The 26,121-nt window shown below is 46.5% G+C and overlaps 1 protein-coding gene and 1 long non-coding RNA gene across 2 annotated transcripts in view; one reads left to right on the forward strand and one right to left on the reverse strand.

Annotated features, from left to right (window-relative positions):
• Positions 1–3,556: 3,556 nt before the first annotated feature.
• LOC141277222 (uncharacterized) lies at positions 3,557–18,047 on the reverse strand. The gene is made up of 4 exons (XR_012328268.1): positions 17,919–18,047; positions 8,506–8,670; positions 4,736–5,288; positions 3,557–3,976 (listed from the first exon to the last, which is right to left on the reverse strand). It is a non-coding gene; the product is annotated as an uncharacterized lncRNA (long non-coding RNA).
• Positions 17,275–26,121, forward strand: part of ADAMTS18 (ADAM metallopeptidase with thrombospondin type 1 motif 18) — a 161,103-nt gene continuing 152,256 nt past the window's right edge. Inside the window, exons 1-2 of the mRNA XM_073796769.1 lie at positions 17,275–18,023; positions 20,935–21,251. Coding sequence (XP_073652870.1) covers positions 17,750–18,023; positions 20,935–21,251 — 591 coding nt within the window. The 5' untranslated portion in view covers positions 17,275–17,749. The remainder of the gene's footprint in view (positions 18,024–20,934; positions 21,252–26,121) is intronic.

Raw genomic sequence — 26,121 nt, forward strand, 5'->3', positions numbered from 1 at the left:
CACACCACACACACACACACACACGCATACACATATGCTCACACACGTGCTTGTTCTCCTAAAAAGGGTCTGCAACAATGGTTCATCATCCCTGGGGAATAATTTGGCATTCAATATTGTCTACAATCATGGCCACTTTTTAGACGTCCTGCCTTCTCTCTTTACCTCAAGTGACAGTCTGGCACCTGTCAAACCACCCACCATAGCAAAAGTCATTTTCAAGCCTCTAGCCTGAAAGCCTATTATATTCATGGAGTCATTAAACACAAAAAAATGAGACCACATAAATAATCTTTATAACAGCCCTAGGAGGTATATACTATGATTCCCAATTGCTTTTAACCTTTTAGGCAATTGTGTGTGATAGTTAGGAATCAGGAAACCTGAGCCAGACCCTGTGTTGCCTTGGGAAAGTTACTTAACCTCTCTGAGCTTCTACTCTATCATTTGAGATAATGGCGTTACAGAGTTATTGTGAAGATTATAGAAGATAATATTAGATACGTGAAGAGTTAACATAGGACCCTACTCCCTTTAATGCTCAATAGGGTTGACGATTGGTATCACAAAAATAGTTACGGTAAGGAAACAGGCGCAAGTTTTCCAACCCTTAGTACAAGGTATGATACATAGACAGTACTTAATAAATATTTGCTAAATGAATAACCTTTAAGATCAAGGTTTCTCAACGTTGGCACTGTTGACCTTTTGGACCGGATAACTCTTCATTGCGGGGGTTGTGTTCTGTGCAGTGTGGGATGTTTAGCAACATCTTGGCCTCTGCACAATAAACGCTGGTAGCAACCCCTAACCCAGTTGTGACAACCCCAAAAGTCTCCAGACATTGCCAAATGTCCCCTGGGTATAGGAAATGACCCCGGTTGAAAACCACCATTTAAGATAGAATTGACATAGCCCCTCGATCTCAGAGGCTCAAAGTCCAATAGGGAAGCCATCCCACCTTATTTTAGTTTTTGATTTAATTCACTATACGGTGACAGAGCAAAATACTGCAACCGAGCAGGACCCTATGGGGCCTTCCCGGGAGAGACCTCACCCCCATATCCTCTGCTGTAGCGCCTCTCTGAAGTACCTAGATAATAGTATCTGACGCACATTCCCTGAGTTGTTTTACAGATGCTAAAACCACCACCAAAGGGAAGATTTAGCTACTTGATGATCACGAGCTCGTAGCCCCCAGACCTACTGGCACCTAAGTTTTGATAACATTAACCCCTGTGATACCACCCCGTTACCTCACCATCAACCAATCAGAGAATTGTGCACAAGCTGATCGCATACCCTGGGATGCCCCTCCCTCACCTTTTGCTGGGGCTTCCCTGGTGGCGCAGTGGTTGAGAGTCCGCCTGCCGATGCAGGAGACATGGGTTCGTGCCCCAGTCCAGGAAGATCCCACATGCCGCGGAGCGGCTGGGCCCGTGAGCCATGGCCGCTGAGCCTGCGCGTCCGGAGCCTGTGCTCCGCAACGGGAGAGGCCACACAGTGAGAGGCCCACGTACCGCAAAAAAAAAAAACTTTTGCTGAAACCCATCAGAGTTCAGGGTTTTAGATCACAAGCCATCTGTTCTCCTTGCTTGGCGCCCTGCAATAAACACTGCACTTTCCTTCACCACAACCTGGTGTCAGTAAGATTGGCCTTCCTGTGTGCAGGCGAGTAGACCCAAGTTTGGTTCGGTAACAATACTGAGTGTTTAAAGATCAGAGAGCAGGGTCATCAACCCATCTGGAGGGGTTGGGGATGGTTTGAAAGGCTTCCCACTGAGAATCTGAGCTCAGGCTCATGCCAATGACCGTCTATTGGATCAACCTCCATACATGGACCCATTCGGTCAGTCTGAACTAATGATGAGAAGATAAGGCTTGGTCTCACTCCTAGCTCCATGGTTGAGAGAATGTATTCTAGCTTTTATATTTTAAAAGTTAACAACAGGGACTTCCCTGGTGTCCAGTGGTTAAGACTTTGCCTTCCAATGCAGGGGGTGCGGGTTCGATCTCTAGCTGGGGAGCTAGATCCCACATGCCTCACGGCCAAAAAACCAAAACATAAAACAGAAACAATATTGTAACAAATTCAATTAAAAGACTTAAAAAAAGTTAAAAAACAAGAGTAATTTTTTATCTTAAGCCTAAAATGATGATTCCTATTTCTTGCTTCTGAGGCAAACAGCAGTCTTCAGAACCATGAGGAAATCAATCTCTTTCCAGCTTTTCTTTTTTTGTGGAGACTAGGTAAGCAGAAAGGAGATCTGAAACGTCAGTGCTTTTGTTATTCTGTTCTACTGAAGAGTAAAGCAAGGCATGAATGACCTTCTAATTTTCAAGAGCCCATTAATGAGTTATTTGATATGCTAAGATAGGCCTGGACTGGGGCGAAGCTAAATTGTCCTGCACAAAAGGTAGGGGAGAAGGAAAGGCAGAGAGAGAGAAGTCTTTGGGTTTAGGGAGATGGCACACAACCTGGTGGGTGGCCAGGTGACTTGTAAGAAAAGAATATCTGGGATCACTTTAAATCAGCTTAGACCTCTGTGATATAAACCCCTCTGATGGTGGTGAGGGTTGTACAACATTGTGGATGCACTGAATGCCACTGAAACGCACACTTTCGAGTGGTTAAAATGGTAAATTGCATGTTGTGTGGACTTATGATGCTTAATTTTCTGTGTCAACTTTTTTTTTTTTTAATTTATTTTAGGCTGCGTTGGGTCGTCACTGCTGCACGTGGGCTTTTCTCTGTTTGCGGCCAGCGGGGCCTACTCTTCGTTGTGGTGCGCAGGTTTCTCGTTGCGGTGGCTTCTCTCGTTGCAGAGCACGGGCGCTAGGCACGAGGGCTTCAGTAGTTGTGGCGTATGGGCTCAGTAGTTGTGGCTTGTGGGCTCTAGAGAGCAGGCTCAGTAGTTGTGGCGCACAGGCTTAGTTGCTCCGCGGCATGTGGCATCTTCCCGGACCAGGGCTCGAACCCGTGTCCCGTGCATTGGCAGGCAGATTCTTAACCACTGCACCACCAGGGAAGCCCTGTGTCAACTTGACTGGGCTAAGGATGCCCAGATAACCCATAAAACATTATTTCTGGGTGTGTCTGTGAGGGTGTTTCTGGAAGAGATTAGCATTTGACTGGGTAGCCTAGGTTCAGAGATCAGTCCCCACCAATGCCTGTAGGCATCTTCCAATTCACTGAGGGCCTAAATAGAACAAAATTTCCCAAAAGTGGGAGGAAGGGTAAATTCCTTCTCTGGGCTTGAGCTGGGACATACACTTTCCCTTGAGTTTGGACATCAGCACTTCTGGTTTTCTCAGGCCTTTGGACCGGGACTTAGACCACTGGCCCCCGCCTGGTTCTCAGGCCTTCAGGCTTGGACTGGAATTGTGGCACTGGCTTTCCTGGGCCTCCAGCTTGCAGATGTCGATTGTGTGGTTATGAACTGGTCGACTGGACCCGTGCCAGGGTCCTATCCCAGGCCAAGACCCCTTGTCTTGGCCAGGGAGGTTCATTTTCCGCTCGGATTTGCACAGCCAATAAAGAAACCGATGCTGAGACTGGGACAGCACAAGCTTTATTCAACAGCCAAAAAGGGAGAAGCGGGAACTTAGTTCGTAAATCAACTTCTCAGCCCAATTCGAGACACCTAATATATTGGAGGGTTGAAGTAAAAGGGGGGCATTGGAAAGAGTAGGAGGAATATTCATGAGTTGTCTGAGAACCTGGGTATGGTTTGGACCCAGAACTGAAGCAATTCTCCTTTTCAGTCCTTACATGGGCTTTTCTGTTGTTGTCACGGCAATCATCAACATCGACTGTCATGGCGCCTGTGGGTGTGTTATTTAGCATATGCTAATGTATTACAATGAGCGTGTAATGAGGCTCAAGGTCGACTGGAAGTCAAATCTTCTGCCATCTTGGGCCTAGCTGGTTCTAACCAGTTCTTATGTTTTTTCTCTTTGCAGCTTCATCCTGAAACTTAGATAAGAGCAATTACTTTCCATTTGAGGGAGGGGCAGGGGTATGATTCTCAGGCGACAGGCTTGGTAACAGTGGGGCTTCTCAGCCTCCATAATTGGGTGGGCCAAACGCAATCCCTCATGATAACTCTCCTATGTATCTACACGTGTCCTATTGCTTCTGTTTCTCTGGAGAACCCTGACCAAGATGGTATTTTTCCACAATCAAAAATAAAAAGCATTTGGGTCCCCAAACTTTAGTGACAACTGCTACACACACAAATGCCTTTCTTGAGTGGTTTTGGGGAAACAAGAGATGCTGTGTTCTGTGTCTGGGTTGATGCAGGACAGAGAAGAGGAGAGAACAGTGGAGTAGGTGAGAGCCGGGGATGTAGTGAGTTTGGGGAGAGCCAGCGGAAACACGCGAGGCAGAGTCTAGAAGTCATTCTAATTCTGGCAAAGCCACTAGACTTCCAATAGTATCGGGTTGGCCAAAAGGTTCGTTTGGGGTTTCCCGTAACATCTTACAGAAAAACCCGAAGGAACTTCTTGGCCAACCCAACACAAGGGAGTCAGGGATCACACCACTTGTGGTCACATTTTAAGGGACAGGGTACACCTAGTCATCATCTGGCTTAACATAAAGATGGAATTAAAAAGGTTCACAAAGACTAATCTATGTGCTAGCTTAGAGTTTATCAATTGCTATTTCTATTAGCAATCTCACAGGGCTGTTATAAGGGTCAAAGTTAAATAGCTGTAAAAATCTAATACCTACCAATTTTAACGTCGGGATGCTACCTTTTCACACACTGTTTCCTCTCTTTGCACCTTTTAAGTGGTTCACTTGTCTTCACATTACATTGCATCCATTTGATAGTTATTGTCTTTGGCTTTTGTTCTCCATGCTTTTGCCCTCAATTTCCTCGTCCCTCCAGCAGGCCCCTGATTTTTGCTTCTCTTAGCGCCCTTTCCTGATCATCTGAGCATAGAAATGCCATCTTGCATCAGGCCCGTGGCCTGCCAGGTGAGTGTTATAGCACCCGGGGATAATCCGGGTGAATTATGAAGGTGTTTTGCAATGTAACTCTGAAAGTTCAGGATGAATTTCAAATGCTGTCCATTCCCAGCTAAGGTCTTGTCTGGCCAAGCCTTCAGGGATGGCTCCACAGACATCTGCTGCTGGATCCCAGGAGTAGAGTGTTTTCTGTTGAGACTCCCTGGAAACCTGAAACTCCTGCTGGCGTGATGGGGGGCGGGGGCGTGTTGTACCCACTGGCCCAAGGCTTCATGCTACCCAGTAAATTAGGAGGCTGAGATGAATCTGGCATCTGAAAAACAGTAGACCCACTTTCAGATTCTACCCCTGACACTTACCCAAATTATGTCAGCAAGGAATTACTTTTTTGTGCATTTGACATTCTTACTTTCCTTTTCCAGATTAAGCAACGATGCTACGGAGTACTTTAATGCTTCTGCTCTTTAAATGTTCATGTTACCAAGTCTAAGCTTGCTCTTCTTGCTGCACGACAGGCCAGTAAATTGGGAGACAAGGTGTTGAGGCAAGGAATAGAGACTTTATTCAGAAAGCTGGGCATCTGAGACGATGGCAGACTAATGTCCTAGAGTACCATGTTATCGGGGTCTGGGTGCCAGTTTCTTTTATAGAACAGAGAGGGGGGGAGGAGGTGAGGAAGTAAAAAGACCATAAGTCTTGCAAAATATCTCCTGGTTTTGGCCATCCTAGGGGACGGGATGTGTTAATTTCTTCTTTACTGGCCATACACAGGTGGGCAGGGTCAGGGTGTTTCCCTGTGGCCTGAACAAAGGCACTTTAGTTTAACATTCAGGCAGGGGCAGGGTTCCCCAAGGGAGGCCATTGTGTATGCCAGTAGCTATAGACAGAACAAAAGCAGTGGAAAGCAAAGGTCAAAGTAAAAGAAACAGATCCAACATGGAGTCAGATTTTGTTCTTCCCTGTTACATTCACGGTGTTTGGCCCACCACCAAGTAAGCAATTAATTAGTGGGAGTAACTTCTATTATTTTCATTGTCCTCACTACATTTCTTTCTCAACCAAACTCGAGTCTCTGTCTACCACAGTGGAACTTTCTGAGACATACGTTTGCTTTGTGCTTCAATTTTCCTAGTTCTACGTTATTAACTAAACCTATGATATCCTTCATACATAAAATTAAAATTTTAATCGGAGCTCTTGGGAAAAAAATATGCCTCGTGAATGTAACGTTTTTTGGGTGCAGTCCACAAAAGGTTTTAGGTTTGTGAGTGAGAGTACTCATGAAATTCAGAGTAGAATGAAAGGTATTTATGAAATATGTATTCATTGGGCGCTTAGCTTTTGCATGGTACGTGAAAGGACACTTAGACTCCAAACTCATGCCCTTTGAGTATGCTGCTGTGTCTCTTCAAATGGATGAGAAGGCAGAATGAAGGGAGAACCTGACACACTTGCGTCATCATCCTGGCTGTGTCTCACTAGCTTAGTAACCTTGGCCGGTGACCTTACCTATCAGTGAACCCCAGTTTCCTTCTGTGTTAAAGGGGATTAGAATGACCCCCTCGGAGTGCTGTCGGACAATGAAATGAGGAACCCTACAGAACATTACCTGGCAAAACGTTTGGCCCAGTGTGACTCACAGAATATGAGTCCCCACCGCTCTTCCCCATTCTGGGGGCAATGGCGTCGACGTCCCTGCTGCTGCTACTGTTATAGCTTAGCTGTTCTACAGCAAGAGAGCTTCCAAAGTTTTGCTAAGTGTGTTACGTTACACTCCTCTGATGGATTATGTCCCAACCATTAACAACGGTGGTGCAGGGAATTTTAATACCTGCAACATATATTCCACATATGATACTAGTGAAACAAAGCCATTCACAAAAGTATATTGAATGCAGTTCTCAACTATATAAAACAGTGCTTCCAGAAGGAAGGTACCATGATAGCTGTGGTCATCTTTGAGGGGTGGATGGTGAATTACGCTTGTTCTCTCATCATACTTTATTTTTCTGAGGTTTTCAAAAACAGCTTGTATTGGTCTTGTCATCATTAAAAAACAAATACTTATTACTGTTTTTAACTTAAGCCCGATCTGCAGACCTTCCATACTCAGTCTACTTGTCAGGCAAATTATCTGCTTTCTTTGTGGCGGGGGCGGGGGGGGGGGGTTGTTTTTGTCTGCATTCTCTTTCTGTGCTTTTAAACCAGAGAACTGTTTCCTAATGAGAGCAGTGTGTTCAAAGCTGCATGTCTGCAAGAGATCTTTCATTTACTGTACGGTTAACTCATTGGGCAAAGCAATATTTAGGCAATCCTGAAGAAGGGTTTTTTTTTTTTTTTTTAGGCATGAGGGAGCATGGGGTGGGGGGTTTAATTGTGATGATTTTCCTCTTTGTCGTTCAGCAGTTTTCCAGGGCTTTTCATTATAGCAGCACTGGGCCATTTGAGGTACCTGCTTTCTAATCAGCGCTGGCTGCCTTCCAGTCAGCCTCGGCGGAAACTCACTAGGCACAGGGTTTAATTGGGGCCACCCACCATGGAAGCGCTTCCCCCCTTTGTCCGGAGAGATGGAAGCTCTTAATGTAATGCACATAAAAACGTCCAGTACTGCAGAGCAGGCACCGGCGCTCTGATGTCCCAAGCCTGTTATTATGTCCCAGTTCAATGTCAGGTTTTCAGAGAGACTCCATGCAATCGCAGGGGATGCTTGAACTCTCAGAAAGAGAGCAATAGAAAATATTGGGTTGTAGTCTGGACACCACCCCTGATGTTTGGAACCTCTCTAAATAGATCCCAGACTCCTGTAAAAATTTGAAATCAGCCCCCTCCCATCCCTTTTACAATGATCCCTCTGGCACCTTGGATTCCTTCAATTAATTCCTTGCAGAAGCCAGTTGAGTTCCAGTCCTTGGTTTTAAGTGATCAGCCTCTTGAAATGGTGCCCGGTAGCCTTTTGGAAACGCCAGCCTCAGGCAGGGTGGGGACCAAAGTGACTACGCAGCTTCTGGAAAGAGACTGCCTGCGCAACGGGGTGCAGGCCCCATACAGCACTCCTGGTGGGCAGGTGATTGTGTAATTGGGTACATGGGGTGTCTAGCAGCCCAGATCAGGGTGGTGGTTCAGGTGATGCAGGTTAATCAAGGGAAACAGAACTTCTTTTGTGCTTAAAATTGGAAATGTTTAATGTGGATGTGACTGTGGCATCTGCCAGCCTCCTACTGGCTGTGCTTCCCGGGATAACACAGTTGGCATCCTAGAAATAAAGAGTGGACCTGCTTTGCCCACCCCCAGCCATCGCAGGGAGAGGGATGGAGAGAGGCAGGGAGAGCGAGAGAATGCATGCTAATGAGACTGCCACTTAGCAAGTGCTTCATCGAGCGCCGCCCCTGACGGTCATGAAGATCCCTAGTTCTCTTCCGTCCATCCCTGGGAGACAGTACTGTTTTTATCGCCATCTTGTAGATGGGGAGACTGAGGCTTCTAGAGGGCACGAGGTTATCCAGGTTTCCCCAGTGGTGTCGCCATCCTACCTGTTTGACTCTACGGCAGCCCTTCTGAAACGTTCACGTGTGGACAACCACCCGGGGACCTGGGTCTCATGCACGTTCTTGATTAGCGCAGGACGTGATTCAGGCCCGAGGCTGGAACTGAGATGCTGCAGGTGATGGGAAGCCTGCTGGTCCGGGGATTGTACTCTGAATATAGAGGAAACAGACAGCGGTTGGGTCTTGACTAGCTGCATTTTACATTCACCTGGAGCCAGGGGGCTTTAAAAATGCTCCTGATGGGCATTGAGACCCCCTAATTCAGGATCTCTGGGGTTGGGATTTGGCCAGTGTGCACCCAGGTTGAGGCCATCTGCAGAGTTGGGGAGTCCTATGGCTGAGATGATCACGGTAAGCCTCAAGGCCCTTAGGTTTACTTGAACAACAACGAGAATGAACGGTTTGGTTAGGAAGGGGAGGGGAAAAAAGAAAGACCACTGTGTCCTGGAGGGTGAGGTATGGGATACAAAATGAGGCCATGCTGGGGAATAAGGGAGGGAGTGAAAACCAATAAAAAGAGCTGGAGCTAGTTCACAGGCAGGTGTGGGGCCAGTTAGGTGGTGGATTCTATCTGTCACAGGAGGTGGGAATAATGAGGTTCCCTGGTTGGGACTCGCCAAGGAGGGCTGTCTCAGCAGCCTGGATTGTTTTCCTTCCAGGCAATGAGGTTTCCATTCAACACAGTATCACCGTGAGTGAGCCCTGTTCCTGGTACTGGAAACAAAGATGTCGATGGCATCGTCTCTGCTCTAAGCAGGCGGTGACAGTTGGGGTGGGGTCTGGCCTCCACTGTGCTTGTCTCACTGACCGATCAGAGGCTGAGGGAATGGTAGGTTGTAGGAACACAGGGAGATGGACTTAACCCAGCCAAACTCAGCCCAACCCACCCAGCCACAGTGATCAGGGGAGTCTGTCCTAGATGAGATGCCCCTTCTCTTCAGTCTCAGGGGTGACACACGCTGAGGGCCTGAATTAAAGCAATCACGGTGAGGATGAGGGACTGATCTTGAGGCATCCTGAGGTTTGATGACAAATATCTCCCCCTCCACATCCGAAAAATACAACAAGCTAGTGAATATAACAACAAAATCAAACCACGGGGGGAAAGTGGTGGGGTGGGGGTGGGATGAACTGGGGGATTGGGATTGACATGTATACACTAATATGTATAAAATAGGTAACTAATAAGAACCTGCTGTATAAAAATAAATAAAATTCAAAAAAAAACCAGACCTAAAAACACACACAAAAAAACAGACCCACAGATACAGAGAACAAACTAGTGACTTCCAGCGGGGGTGGGGCACTATAGGGTCGGGGAGTGGGGTGTACAAACTATTGGGTGTAAGACGGGCTGCAAGCATGTATTGTACAACACGGGGATATAGCCAGTATTTTGTAATAACTGTAAATGGAGTGTAACCTTTAAAATTGTATTAAAAATAATTTAAAAAATAAAAGAAGTTGATCAGTAGAAAAAAATAAATCTCCCCCCTCCCGGCTTTGCCTCCCAAATTCAGGGGAGATGCCCAAACTTCCCAGCTTGGGGTTCTGGGCAGATGGCGGCAGACGGAGAGTAGCTGATGGTTCAGGCTTGGTGCCTTGTTGAGTTTAGGTGCCTCTGAGGCAGCCAGTCAAACTGCCCTGTAAGTGGCTAGAAATGTGTGTCTAGAGCTTGGAACAGAGATTTGAGCTGGAAAAAGAGATCTGGGAGACACCGGCACATCAGATGGGATGTGAACGTCCAGGAACGGAAGAGGTGATCTTAGGAGAAAAGACAAGGGGAGGGAATGGAAGTCTGTGGATGCCAACCTTTAACGGACATAAAAAGGGTGGGAAATTTTTTGATAAGTAAAAATTAAACAAGAAAGGAGAAAACAGGACAAGGTAATGACCTGGAATCTGAGCAGGTGAGAGGTTTTTGAAAAGGAAGCAGTGACCGTGAATTTCAAGTGCTACAACAATTTAAAGACGACACACTGCCAGGGGCTCAGTTTCTCTCTCTCGCAAACATTTTTAATGGTTCTCTCTGAGTGAAAGGTTTACACATTCTGATCTCTCTGTATTTGGTAATTTATTTATTTATTTATTTTTTGCGGTGCGCGGGCCTCTCACCGCTGTGGCCTCTCCCGCTGCGGAGCACAGGCTCCGGACGCGCAGGCTCAGCGGCCATGGCTCACGGGCCCAGCCGCTCCGCGGCATGTGGGATCTTCCCGGACCGGGGCACGAACCCGTGTCCCGTGCATCGGCAGGCGGACTCTCAACCACTGCGCCACCAGGGAAGCCCTGTAATTTATTTTTTTGTTGAAGTATAGTTGATCTTATTTCTCTTATTTTAAAATAGCTTTTCTCATCTCATGATTATGAAATTACCCTTTGGAGTCTGGCCTTAGTGGGGACAGTTTCAGGAGACTGAGGGCAGAAGAAGTGAAGGGTAAATGACCAATGCATTTACCTTCACCTACACGGTCCAGCCTTTTGAAAGGGCACTCCGAGAGAGTGGGAACACATGGGAAGGATGCTGAGTACATGGGGGGAAATGATGAAATCGGTCATTTAGAAATTGTAATGCAGCACTCAGCAGTGAGTGGGATGAATCTCTGCTCCCATTCACTTCCCCAAGCCAAGATAAGGAAAGGCTTAAGAAAAGATTGCAACCCAAGCTGGGCACTGTGGATGGCTGTGTCCTGCCTGGGCTTGAATTGAAATGGAATCCAATAGGTCCTAGGCTTCTAAATCCTGCCCCCAAAGGAGTCAGTAGCCCAGAGGCGCACTCTTGTCCTAATTTGCACAGCTTCCAAATTTTGGCTACTTTACTTCGAATGCTGCCTCAGAAGGGCACACCATTTTTTTCATTTAATTTTTATTTTATATTGGGGTACAGTTGATTTACAGTGTTGTGTTAGTTTCAGGTGTACAGCAAAGTGATTCAGTTATACATACACAGAGAAAGATAAATATCACATGATATGATATCATACTATACGTGGAATCTAAAAAGATGATACAAATTAACTTATTTACAAACCGGAGACAGGCTCACAGACTTCGAAAACAAACTTACGGGTGCACCATTTTTGAATGCACACCGTGTCTAGGAGCTGCAGCCCTTAAATCTAATGGAAGATATCAGGATCCAGCCTGGAGTTTAGATGAAAGAATATTCAGATGACATCCATCTCTAAGCAACAGTTCACAGCTGAAGGAAGTGGAGTGGCTACAGGAATAAGGTTCAAAGAAGTTCCCAAAAAAGGGGAGAAGAGCTATCATTTAACAAGCACCAGTGGTTTGGGGTTCTGCATCAGACATTTTCTGTTTTATTCAACCCTCATGAAAAAAAAAGATGTGAAATAAGGATCGTTCAGCCTGTGTGACAGAGGAACACATAAAAGACTGCGTTCAAGGTCACATAGCAAAAATACAAGGACTACTTTGACTGAAACCCAATACAAACCAACTTAAAAGGCAAAGGAATTGGAAAGAGCTTTCTTGGCTTAAATGGCAGTGATTTCAAGGATTAAAGGCGCAGGTACGAGAATCATGGTCTCAAACTGGAGCGTGCATATTTTCCTCTTTCCTTCCTCCTCGATGGATTTCATTTTTGCAGCTCAAGGGGATGGCTGCTGCAATATCCAGGCTTTAATCACATATCGTGACAACCTCAGCTGAAACACGGTTTATTCTCCCAAATTGTGTAGATCAGCACCAGCAAATGATTCTAACAAGTCACACTTGAGTCCAGACCACCGCGCCCCCCCCCCCAACCCCGCTTTGGCCAGACATTTTTTGCCCAAAAGAAAGTGTTAGTATGTTTGGGCAGGTCTAAATCACGGATTAAACCAGAAGAATGGAGATGGAAATGTTTAGAAGGCAAATCACTCTCTCCAAAATTCAAAGATCTAATCAAATAACAAATCCTTCCTGCTCATAACTGTATCAAGGAGCCAATCCCAAGCCCGTCCTTTATTCTTTCTATTATACTTTGCTTTCTCCGTGAATAAAAAAAGACTCGAAGGCATCTCAGAAGCTTTAAACCCTATTGGCTAGGAAGCAGTGCTGGCATTCACATGGAGGTGTAAGTACAGTGGGCCACAATTACGGGTTTGTAATATATTTAGTTACATCAGAAACACCCAGGTGTTGGTTCAAAGACAGTTGTCTGGGCTTCATCCCAGACCCACTTAATTGGAATATTCATAGGGATGCCCAGAAATGTCAGGTCTAACAACTGCCCAGGTGATTTTGATTAGCAGTAGTTGTTCCCAATCTTGGCTGTCCCGGGCTTCGGGCAGATGGGCTGGTGTTAAATCTGTGAGTTTGGGAGTCATCGGGGCAGATGTCTAAGCCTGCGCGTGATGAGATCTGGTGGTTGAGAAGGAGAGAATACTTCATGTAGACAAGAGTCATTTCCCTTTCTCCGGCAGCCTGAGATTTTCCAGAGCTTTGGCAAAATATATGCTCCATTCTTTGCTGCACAGAGAGTGCAGAACTTGGCCTTGAGTTCGTCTGTGGGAATAGGGAGTCTAGTTGTAACGTTGCCTCTCCAGTCTGGAACAGACAAGCTACTTTTAATTGTAGGGCTTGGGAAAGGGCTGAAAATAGAGCCGTGAAGCAGCACATATAGACAGAGCAAGGGAAGCTGAGATGAATAGAGAAAGTCTTAACATAGAGACAGTCAGACAAGCGCAGGTTGCAAAGAGAAGAAATTGATGCCTGTGTCCCAGGAAAGCGGCATGATCGACTAAATATAATTTGAGCTGAGAGAACAGTTGGTAGTTCCTAAACTGGGTTTGCGGACGATCTCCTGTCACTAATGAAAACCCGTCTATGCGTGTCATTTGCTTGAATTTCACTCTTTATTTTGCATGGTGAAGGAAACACTTTATCTTTCTGGATGGTTATCTCTAAAGAAGATGCTGCTCTGTCCTCCTCCCTTTCCCCCTCCCCACTGTTTTTGAGGACGCGGTTGTAACTGCACCTTGTTTTCTGAGACATTGGCCAGGAGGCAGCCCTTGCCTCTCAGGGCTCAAGGATGGAAATCCGTTTCCATCTCTTTATTTTTCTTTTTGGCTACTGTGTTGAAATAAGTCCCGTTTACTGTTTCTAGGTTACCCTGTTCTAGGTTCGGATACTTGTTTCTAGGTTACCCCGTTCTAGGTTCGGATACTTGGCTTTGGACATCTTTCTCTTTGGACATGAAAATGCCTTCTACAGGAAACCGTCAGGAACCTGACGGACCATTCAGTGCAGCTTTAAAATGCCAGAGGAGGGGCAGCATCCCTCTGTGAAAGTCAGCTGTGATGGGAGAGGGGCTAAACGTTTCTTCCTTTCTGTGCAAGAGACCCTTGCATCCTCATGGAGCAGAGATCAAGGAAAAAGTGAATCAATAACAGGGATCACCATTTATTTCTTGCTCTGACCAGGAGGAGGTATGTGACTTAAAGCATATTATCTTGAAAAAGAGGTTAAACTTATGTCGGTGTAAAAAGATGAGAAACCAATACCTAGAACTGTGCCACTGATTTTAAAGGATGGAAAAGAGTGAAACTGTGTGATCTCTCCATTTCCATTTCCCCACCATTCCCTCCCTCCCTCACTCTGCCCCTGTCCCTCCCTCCCTTCCTTCCTCTCTTTCTCTTTCCTCCCTTCCTTCCTCCCTCCCTTCCTTCCTTCCTTCCTTCCTTCCTACAAATACTTACTGAATGTCTTCTCTGTGCCAGGGTCTGGGCTAAGTATGACAGAATACATCATGAAAGGGATCATTTTTTTCTTTTCCCCATTTGTTCATGCAATGTTTGTATCCCTCTCTCAAACTCATATATTGAAACCTAATCCACAGTATGATGGCATTTAGAAGGGAGGGCTTCGGGAGGTCATGAGGGGTCATGAGGGTCATGAGGGGTCATGAGGGCCGAGGCCTCATGAAAGGGATTAGTGCCCTTATAGGAGAGATCCCTCGTCCCTGCCACCTTGTGAGGACACAGCAAAAAGGCCATCTATGAACCAAGAAGCAGGATCTCACCAGACACCAACCGAATCTGCTGGTGCCTTGATCTTGAACTTCCCAGCCTCCAGAACTGTAAGAAATATGTGTCTGTTGTTTCTAATCCACCTAGGCTGTGGTATTCTGTTATAGCATGTCAAATGGACTGAGACAGATTACTATGAACTTTAGATATTCTTTATAGTGTCTTAGATTTATAGTTTTAAAATCAGCTCAGATTTAGATTTCCAAGTAATTTAGAAGCTGGTGCTCCTTTGCAGTTCACAGCTGAAAGGACCATGTGCTCCCGCCTCTCTGTCACCATCTAGAGGCAATGTATACATATTGCAGGGCTAGTTCCTGGAATATGGAGTGTGGAAAATCGTCCCAGAAGTTGGAGCTTGCAGTGTTTGTGTGTCAGCCCTACAGAATAAATTGGACCCAGGCATCTGCAAATGAATGGAATGGGAAGTTTTGCTCACATAGGAGTATATGAGACGGGGGTCTTGATTTCTGTACCAAACCATGGAGGGTCAGGATCTCCTGGGTGCAAACGTGTCCGAGGGTACGGGAGAAGAGCTGTAAAATCAGTGGGGGATGGGACACTTAGAGGAAGTTCAAGAGGAGGCTCCAGTCCCTCAGCGGTGGGCACTCAACAAATACTTGTCCCATTGAATGAGAAGCTATGAGGCTCCACATCAATGGAGAAAAATGCCACAGAGTAGGACTGGAGTCCACACTATTCATCCAGGTTCTCACTAGGGGTGATTTGGTTTCCCAGGGACATCTAGTAACATCACAACGTTTTATCACAATTCTGAGGGTGCTACTGGCATGTAGTGGGTAGAGACCAGGGACGCTGCTTAACATCCTACAATGCACAGGATGGCTTCCACCACAGAGAATTATCCAGCCCCCAAGGTCAATAGTGCAGAGGGTGAGAAGCACAGGTAAGAAGTGTTCTCTGAGACTCAAGCCCTGACCATGGTGAGGAACCTCTACTCCTGGTCGCAAAAGAGCAAGACCAAAGGGGTGTGGATGACTCCATGCAAAGGTGTCTCACGGGAGAGATGCAGATCAGGGACATGGTTTCACTGGGCCAAGTGTGAGCACACCACGCACCCCTCCAGCTTCCTTTAGAAGCATAAAGCACTGAAGTTACCTGGGTCAGAATCACCCACAGCTGCTTGCTACAAATGCATATTTGGGCCCAACACCGAATCTCCTGAATCAGAACGTCCACGGCTGGTGGCCCAGGCATCTGTATTTTAAGCAGCATCATGGGTGATTTTGATGCACATTCAAGTGTGACATAAGATGGATAAGCAAAAGCAATTCCGGGTACCGTCTGTTCTTATTTTTAAAGCCCACTTATAAAGGGCTCAGAAGGACATGCATTTAATCCTTGCGATGCTTTTGCTAGATTGTGCTGAACTCCCGTTTTACAGATTATACAATGGAGGCCACAAGAGCTTAAACAGATTACGTCGTGAAACCCACGTGATTTGTTTAACCTAGATTTTCTCACAGTGAGGCCTTTCCACACAGAAGCTGTGCCACCTTCTCTGCTTTTCTAGCCCCAGCTTTAGATCTTCACTGATGCATCCAGTGAAACAGACCCTGAACACACACACACACACACACACACACACACACACACACACACAATCTTAAATCTAAATTTCTTACATGCTTCACCCACAGCCCACAAGGTCCTGTTGACCTGGCCATCTGCTATTTCTGTCTCTCCCTCCGGCCTGTAGGCCTTCCATCATGGCAGGTACGTTTCCTACTTCAAGACCTTCACTTACACTGTGCTCCGTCTCCGGACATGCAAGACCTCACTCCTTTCTTTCTTTATAAAACTGACCCCCTCTCTTTGGTCCTCTTTGAAATGTCAGCTCCTAACAGACATCTTACAGTTACACGCCCACTCTTAGACCCCCTCCAATTAAATTAGATTCTGCTCTTATTCTTTCTAACTTAGGACCCCATTCTTTTCCTGTAGACTATTTGTGATCATTTTGGTTCTGGTATGGTCGAGTTATTCCTTGAGGGTCTTTTCCATTAGCCTGTGAGGAGAATATATTTTGTTCATCACTGCAAACAGTGGGGATCGAAAGATCAAATAAACGTGGCGTGTAATCAGCAGGCACCCGGCAGAGGGGATGCGCATTCGTGGCGATGGCAGCAGTGTATGTTACGGCTCATTTCTGCACGTTGCGGGGTCTGGGGCCAGGATTCAATCTTGAGGAGCTGGAAACGCGGTCACTAGAAGAGGTGAGGCCACCGCCGGCCAGCCTGGGTTTTCACACGCTGCAGCCGGTGGCAAGGCTCTTGCTTCCAGCCCTCCAGGCCGCCTGAGATTTGCGAGTTACCGGGATTGCTCTCTGGGTAGCGAGGTACTCTGGAGCCCAGCCAAGCCCGGTTTCCTCAACCTTATCAAGGGGTTAATAAGGCCCACCTTTGCAAGGAGAGGGTCCGAGGTGAGCGAGATAAAGCAGAGGAGGGCAGCTGGCCCTTTGGAGGTACTGAGAACGCTAAATACCTGGGCTGTCTCGCCAGGAGACTTGTAAAACAGAAGTCTGCACCGGCAGCGAGAGAAGTCGCGCCACTCACCTGAGTGCCGCCCTGCTCGGCTCATCCCTCCGTGCGCTTCAGTGACGTTTTCCCAGCCTGGCCCAGGGCGCTCTCCTCCCTCCCTCGGCGGTCGCTCCCTCCCTCCCCCTTCCTCTCCCCCAGCCTCCCCTCCCCGTGCGCCCCCTCCCTCGGAGCGGGAGCGGGGAATCCCACGCCCTTGCACCAGCCCGGGGGCTCGGACGGGCCCGGGAGCCGCTGGTCGCCAATCACCGTGCGGTGGAGAGGCGGGCGCTCGGCTCCGGCGCGCTGGGGGAGCCAGCTGGCTCTGCTGGCCCCGGGAGCCTCAGACGCTCACCCCGACACAGACAGACGCACGGACGGGAGGGCAGGCGCGAACAGAGTCCCCCGGCCGTCTGCGCTCGGAGGCGCGCGCCAGCCCTGGTCCGGGGCTCCCCCGTGCCGCCTCCAGGAGCCGCAGGCGGCGCTGTGCAGGCCGGCGCCGGCGGGAGGGAGGGCGCGCGAGCTGCCGGAGCCGGGGAGGCCCGGCGCTCCCGGCCCGCGATGTGAGCGGCGGCGGCTCCCACCTGGCGCCGCACCTGGAGCGCCGCGCTCCGGGGCGGCGGGGAGGATGTGCGCCGCCCGCAGCCGCCGCGCCCGCACCTGACCATGGAGTGCGCCCTCCTGCTCGCGTGCGCCCTCCCCGCCGCCCGCTCGGGCCCGCCGTGGGGGCCGGCGGGACGGGGGCGCGTGGCCAAGGCAGGTGCCCGGCGGGGAGGCGCCGATGGCGGGTGGCCGGGGACCCCAGCCCCGCCGCGCCCCTCACGCACGGTGTCACCTTTTCTCTTGCAGGCGCTCCAGCTCTGCTGCCTTTGCTGTGCGTCGGTCGCCGCAGCCTTAGCCAGTGACAGCCGAGGCGGCGGCGGCAGCGGATTAAACCACGGTTCGTATTCGCCCCCCCGCCCCCACCCCGCAGAAGGGCTTCTCCAGGCACTTTGTCCTTTCCTTCCCCCCAAAGAGAGAAAGGGCAGACGAGGCCACCCCTCCCCCCCACGTGGCAGGTGTGCGCGCGTCCTGGAAACGGTTCCTGTTTGGAGAGGGGGATGTGGCCCGGACTCTGAACTTATCGGAAGAATCAGTGCCTCAAGCTGCAAGTCACATAAATGAGAAAACAATACTTTCCCTCGTTCACAGAAGGCTGGTTTAAAAAAAAAAAATCCGTATTGTGGTGAGAAATTAGAAAGTGAGTGGATATTGACTAGGTAGCTGGTATCAGAGGGCACCGTCCTCATCTCCTTCCTCTTCCGGGAAAGGACATGCCCCCTTCTTCCCCCATCTTCTTTCCTCCCCCAACTTCCTTCCCCCCCTTCACTCCTGTCCCCTTTCTCCCTTTCCTTCCTTCTTTCTCCCTTTTCTCTTCTCTCGTATCATTGATTCCCAAAGATCACTTTTAGAGAGAGGAAAGCAGGTAGCCTCTGGTGGGGGGGCGGGGGGGTTTGCTTTATCTCCTTCGAAGTTCCCTCGCTTCAGACTTCCAGAACACTCTTTACTTCTGTCATTTATTAACTTCTCCCTGGCACCTGGAAGGAAAATCCTTGTTTCCATTGTTCCCATGGGCTACTGGAGAACAGCTGATTCCTGATCCAAGGTTTCTATAGCAAGACCTTGATGTCTAGCTGGGGTTTTATCATTTTTTAGTCTTGCAGGGTTATCTCCTCCTCTCAGGGGACCAGGGATCATACTGGGGAGAGGGGGGATGGCAGAGTCATGGAGAAAGGCTGTGCCGCCAGGGAGTGGGTGAGTGAGGGGACAGGGGAGAGCCAGGAATTTGCCCTTGAGAAATTCGCCTTTTGTCCAACCAGAAAAGCTGGCTGCAGTTTCTAAAACAACCCCTCATTGTTTCATCAGGGCCAAATGGCTGGAGGTCCTCTCCATTCCAGCTACCACCTGTAAGGACCTCATCTTTAGGTAGCCCCTGAGCCGATTAATCAGATCACTCACTACAGGGGCCCTGACTGCCCCTCTTCCCATCAAGGACTGAATATTACCATCAGCTTGCTTGTTCATTCTCCCCTTGGAAACAAACTAGTAGCAGGTGTCTGGGTGGGGGGCTTTGCAGGCTGATTCTGCAGACCGCTGGCTGGATAAGGCTTCTGCGTGTTCTCCCAGCTAAGAGCAGGCAGAGTTTCAGATGGCTTTGGTCAAGGAGGTAAGAATCAACTTACAGAGACTGTGTCTGAGCACATGTCAGGGATGCTTTTCACAATTAGGTTTTAGTATGGGGGAGGGAGAAGGTGGTTTGTCCCTAAGAAAAAGCTGTGTTTAATCAAAAGCCACATACCAGGAAAACGGCAGAGTAGCAATTTTAAAGAGAAGAGAAATCATGTATATCCCACTCAATTTTTTTAAGGTTAAGAGAAAAACATTTTTTTAATTGCTTTTTAATATGCATGTCAATTAGGTAGTATTTCTAGTTAAAGGAGTGAAGAAGAAAATGGGGGAGAACGGCAAGAACCTTGTAAGAATGAATTTCTCAAACAATATGAGTAACAGATGGTTCATACACAGAACATAGTTGAAAATTATTGTCATATTGGGATTTTTTTTTTTTAATGTAGGACCAATTAGGATATCCCTCGTTGATCCCTGCTAGCTACAGGGCTTCTGTTCATTCCTTAGCTTTTTTTCTTTCTTTTCTCTTCTTTTTTTTTTTTTTTCTTTTTTTTTTCTTTTTTCCGGTTGTTGACTATTTCGGGAAAAGGGAAATTCCTCTTGCTTTTCCTCCTCCAGTAACCAAGGACCCAAGTGACTCAAACATGCCTCTTGGTTATTCAGAATCTTTCTAAACACGGTCCAAATTAGTTTCCCATTCTGTGCCTAGAAAGTGGAAATACAGAGCGTTTTTTAATGCGCAGAGGGCATATTCCAGATCATCTTGTGGGATGATACTTTCCAGTTTCAATGTCGTGTGATAGAAAACAGTTTGCTAGCCTCGTTTTTTCAAGCAGCAAATTGTTGTTTAACTTCTCTTTTCTGGGACAAGCAGTAATTAGCGCTGCTCTAGGGAGCAACAGTGAAGGTATTTTTAAACACGTCTTTCCAGGTGTCCCCTGATCTGACACGCCCCCACCAACATGTCTGAGCAATTTTCAGCAACAGACTGTAGTGGGAAGTTCTGACAATTTCGAGGCATTTTTATGTATCCACTCTATTTTATGCTTACAATTAAATGGAATTGTCCCAGGGAAAGCTCGTTTGTAAAACGCTGAGTGATACAAGTGCTGGAGTTTTATTATCACATATAATTAATATTGGAAACATAAAACTACAGTTACTTGTTAATTACCTGAGAATTCATCTCAAGTTACTCAGTGCTGTGAGTTACATTTGAAATTTAAACTCTGTCCCCCCCACCCCAATGCTCCCAATGTAGTTTAAGCACAAAGGTATCATCTTGGAAAAAAGTGTTCCTTTCTTGGCTTTGTGGTTTTTATAGTTATTAATACTGTCTCCCCCAAATCAATTTTTACGTATGGATGACTCTATGACTAATATATGAAAAGTCCATCTCTCTCTGCAGACCATGAGAGTTGTGGCATTTTCCAGAAACATTCTTGACGTTCTACAAGATGGTGCCTGACTTACAGTTTCTGTAGGAATTGCTGTGGCAGAGCTGATTGTCAAGACCACACAATTCCCCTTGTCATGAGCTGCTCTGAATTATAGGTAGTTTAGGTGCGTGGCAAAAGAACAAGTACCTTTCAGCTGTGTGTTGCTCTTTGCCAGCCTTTCGGAAAGGGACCCTCGGGCACTGCGGGCCGTGGGTGCTGACAGCGAAACCTTTCCCATTGCAGATTACGTCTTTGTCACGCCGGTAGAAGTGGACTCGGGCGGGTCATATGTTTCACACGACATTTTGCACAGCGGCAGGAAAAAGCGGTCGGCGCAGAGTGCCAGCAGCTCCCTGCATTACCGATTTTCAGCATTTGGACAGGAACTACACTTAGAACTTAAGCCCTCGGCAATCTTGAGCAGTCACTTTATTGTCCAGGTACTTGGAAAAGATGGTGCTTCAGAGACTCGGGAACCCGTGGTGCCAAGATGTTTCTATCAGGGATTTATCAGAAACGACAGCTTGTCCTCCGTCGCTGTGTCTACATGTGCCGGCTTGGTAAGCACCCCCTACTCCCTCTTTCCTGTGTTTTGTATAACTGGAATGAACAGATGTCTGCAATCCTAAGTGCTCTTGCAGCCAACTCCACACATTCACACTGTCAGCTTTGATACGTATAATATTCTCAATTGAATTACTCTAATCTGCTCCCAGAAAAAGAAAATCTATCTAAAAGAACTTTAATTACCATTTAGAACGTTCTTTTGATGTTTAATGGTCTGGGCCTCTTCATTTTCCATGTTTGAGACGATCCCCCAAGGAAATTAATGTGATGGATGCCATTCGCTTTGGAAAGTCTTGAGAGACCAGGCTTTATATAAATCTAACAAGCTGCGTGCCTCCACAGTGCTTTGAAACAGGGAAAACCGTATTTAATGCAAAAGTGTGTTCACTGCCCTGGGAAGCCCAGCCTTCCCTGTGGAAGGGAGGCCTCTTGTTTTCTTTCAACTAATCTGTTCATGTTGTCCTGCTCACATAAGGCGTCCTTTCTGAGTGTGATGTGGTGTGTTCAGGGGCTGGTGGGATTACGTGTGGCATCCAGGAAGGCAGGACACTTAAAAAGATTTGGGACGAGCGTTATTTCCTCTTGTGTAATCCTCAGCTGTTGGGCTCGAGATCAAGAATATTGGTATAAATGATGCTTGTCTCAGGATTCAGTCATCTGTGAGACAATAAATGGTGATCTGGGTCGATTTCATCTTGTGTTGCAACTGAGAAGTGTCTGTAACTGACAGAAGAGTTTGTGTGTGTTCAGACACACCGTGGTCATGCTCTGGCGTGGCTAGAAGAAAGAAAATGTGAGAAAGCCCAGCTGAGGATGTAGTTAGTGTGATGTACGTGATACATCGTGACTGAACAAGAGAGAGGGGCTCAGGCGCTGGTGAATGAAGACTCCCGTGTTCTTGGCTAGCCGAAACTTTATTATTTAACTTTTTTATTTTCATATTGTGACTTGACGTGTAGTTAAAATCTTTTATCACAACCAGAGTTACGATATTTTTTCGTATGGTCTTTAAACTATAGAGTGAAGCAAAGATTTAACAATTCCTGGCTAAGCTGGATCTGTTTAAATGAGCAATATGGCTTACTAGTGACCTATATGTTCTAAGATAGTTACACGCACCTAGGCAGCCCACACACACGTGAATATATCTTGTTTTTGTTGTTTGGTTGGTTTGGTTGTCATGAGTCTACTGCTTGTTTGGGAACGTCCCCCTCTTTTCCCTCTCTTCTATCTATTCCAGTATCCTTATGTCTTCAGAAGGAGGTTAGGCCCTCCATCACAGTGGCTTAAACTATCCCATTCCAGATAACCCAGTGGTGAAGAGTAGTCTGTCCAAGTTCATCTTTCATAGCAGCCCTTACTAGTAGGACCTTGGGCAAGTTGTGAATCTCTCTGTGTCTTAGTGTCTCTCTCTCTACAATGGGAATAACAAGAGGGTTTACAGCACCGTGGGGATAAAGTGACTTCCTACATGGAAAGTGCTACAGCAGCTCTTGGAAGGCGCTTAGTCTCCCCGTGGTTAATGAGCTCAATATTCCACTTTCTGTGAGTGATAGGAAATCTGACCAATTATCCCATATTCATAGATGTTAGGTTGTTTCTCCTCAGAAGGAGATTCACTTTTGAACAGAGAATGACCACTTAACACAAAGAATGAGGCAAATTTAAAAGTTCCATCTTTGGGCTGAAGGTGAAAGAAGTCATTGGCAACCACATCTGCCCGTGTATAAGGCCGATATAATTTTTTTTCTTCGCGTACCAATCTGATTTTTGTTTTTATCTTTTAAATTCAATTTTTATTTTATATTGGACTGTAGTTGATTTACAATGTTGTGTTAGTTTCAGGTGTACAGCAAAGTGACTGAGTTATACATATACGTACACATATATGCATTCTTTTTCAGATTCTTTTCCCATATAGGTTATTACTGAATATTGAGTAGGGTTCCCTGTGCTATACAGTAGGTCCTTGTTGATTATCTATTTTATATATAGTAATGTGTATATGTTAATCCCAAGCTCCTAATTTATCCCTCCCCCCCACCTTTCCACTTTGGCAACCATAAGTTTGTTTTCAAAGTCCGTGAGTCTGTTTCTTGTTTGTAAATAAGTTCATTTGTATCATTTTTTTAGATTCCACATATAAGCAAAATCATATGATATTTGTCTTTCTCTGTCTGACTTACTTCACTTAGTATGATCATCTCTAGGGCCATCCATGTTGCTGCAAATAGCATTTCATTCTTTTTTATAAGGCTGTTATAAATTGAAATCATGAAACTCACAATCTGTTCCTACTTTTCAACAAGCCAGCCACATATACTTAATTAACTTTAGTTCTGTAGGCCTCAGTTTCCTCTCCTGAGCCATGTGAAATTAGTTCTAAGACCACGGCCATCTCTAGGCATCTGAGTCCAATTATCCAATTGTTTGGGCCCATGGGGCATGGGGTAGGGAGAGGATCAAGCTTATCCCCCTTACATTACCCACCTCCCCAAGCCCCTGCCGAACAGCAGCAAAATACAGACACAGCCATCCTCAATCAAACAATAAGAAAAATAAAACAAGGAAGAGGACAGAGCCACAAATGAGAAGCTGAGACACTGCTCTGTATTAACGTCTGTAACTTCTATTGAGGTATAATGTATATACAGAAAAGTGCAAAAATGTATACACAGAAGAATGCAAAAATCGTGGAGTACAGCCTAATGAATTTCTACAAAGTTCACACCGCTGTAACCCACAACCAGATCAAACAGGACATTACCAGTGTCCCAGAAGACCCCTACCCCACATCCCCTTCCAGTGACTGTCCACCAGAAGTAACCACTGTCCTAATTTGTCACATAGCTTAAGTTCGCCTATTTAAAAATTTTTTACCTAAGAGAGGGTCATACGATAATTCCTCTGTATGAATATTCTACATTGTTTCCATCTAATTGTTGGTGGCATTTAAATTGTTTCCAGTTTGGGGCTGTTAGGAGGAGGAATACTAAACATTCTCGTCTATGCCTTTGGGTGAGCTTATGGACACATTCTGTTGGAAACATACCAAAGACTGAAGTTGCTGGGTCATAGGTTAATATATATGTTTTCCCTAAAGCAAAATAGCGAGCAGTGTGGTCAGTGTTCGTTTGTTGGTTTTGCGGCTAACCCTTATACAGGCAGCGCTCACCCTAAGCAGGGAGAGCGGCACCGCCCAGCTCCTGCCCCAGGAACTGCACTTACCGCTCTTTTCCTAGATTCAGCCAAACGGCTTTTCAGAGTGGTTGCACTAATTTACATGGCCGTCAGCAGTGGATAAGAGTTCCAGTTGCTCCACATTCTCATCGACACTTGGCTGTTGTCTGTCTTTTCCATTTTTGCCACTCCCACTGATGGATGTGAAGCAGTATCACACAGTGGGTTTGGTTTGCATTGTTCTGATGGTTAATGAAGTTGAGTATCCTTTCTTATGCCTACTGGCCACTTGTATACCCTCTTTTGTGATATCATATATGGACAAGAAGTATTATACAGGTTTTCCCTGTTATCTGAAAATAGAGTGTCCCTATGAAGTCTTTCGTAAGCCAAAATGACAAAAGCAAAGAAGCAATTACCTTAGGACACATCTTGGCAATGAATGCACAAAATAAATGGACATAAAGCACAAGTGCTCACAGACGTAGTTCAGAGCGACAGTGGCTTGTTGCAGAGATTCTTAGTGCAGTTCCTGGGGAAGGAGCTGGGCGGTGCCGCTCTCCCTGCTTAGGGTGAGCGCTGCCTGTATAAGGGTTAGCTGCAAAACCAACCAACAAACACTGACCACGCTGATCGCTATTTTGCTTTGTTTTTTTTCCCCATAAAAACGAAAATCCTCTTCGTATTTCTTTCGGTTAGCAAAAACCAGGTGCTAATTGCGTTTTTCATAAAAGCAAAGTGACATAAAGCAAACTTGCGAAAGTGGAGGACTCCTGTATATGTTTTCAGCCCAAACTGTGGTGCTTTTTCCTTTCTTTGTGAAGAGAAACAAGGCTTCTGAGCAAAAACACCTTTGCCAACTTAGCATCTTTGATATCATGGTTTTGCATCTCTAACGATGCATGGACCTGCATATGAAACACTGTTGAATAGCAATAGTGAACTCTGGGAAATCACTTGAGGCGCCACATTGAAGAATCTCTTCTCTAGGCCCATTGAGAGATGGGGATGGAGGAAAATCATCACTCCAGGAGGAAGAATCTTTCCTTCTAGCTACCCAGAACCCATGAACACTGCTCACCTTCTTTGGTCAGACAGGGGGTTCCTAAAGTGAATTAGCAAGTGCTGTAATGCATTCAGAATAGAATAATTCAAGGCTTCAGGAGATGGGCAGGTCTCTAACATGCTTGGTGGACGGGCAGGTCTCTTACACGCGTGTCAGAGTTCACAAGCCAGAAGAGGTGAACGACTCTTCTGGCACAAATACAGAAACTGACATGAGGTGAAGGAGACTGAGATGAATCTTCTTTCACCTGAAGTGCCTCCATTGGTGTTTCCCCGAGACGGGGGCTGGCAACTGGCATCAGAGTGACTTTCAAGGTTCTAGCAATTTCCTAGTGTGCATCAGTGTGTATTAAAAAAGTGAGAAGTCCCCTTTAGATAATAGAGTACTGACAGGAAAGCTAACCATTAACTTGACTTGCTAGGGAAACTCCAAGAGCGAGCGAGAGAGGGTGGAGGGGTTCTAATAGTGAAATATATTTGCATACATACATATTCCGGTTAGGATTTCTCCGGCAGGGAATTCAGTAATTCAGAATTAAACTATACTCGAAATAGTCTCTTAAAATGTACCCCCCACACACACGATGGGTCTCATTTTATTCAGGAGTTAAGTAGGCA

Source organism: Tursiops truncatus, chromosome 19, assembly GCF_011762595.2.
Source record: "Tursiops truncatus isolate mTurTru1 chromosome 19, mTurTru1.mat.Y, whole genome shotgun sequence".
Taxonomy (NCBI): Eukaryota; Metazoa; Chordata; class Mammalia; order Artiodactyla; family Delphinidae; genus Tursiops; species Tursiops truncatus.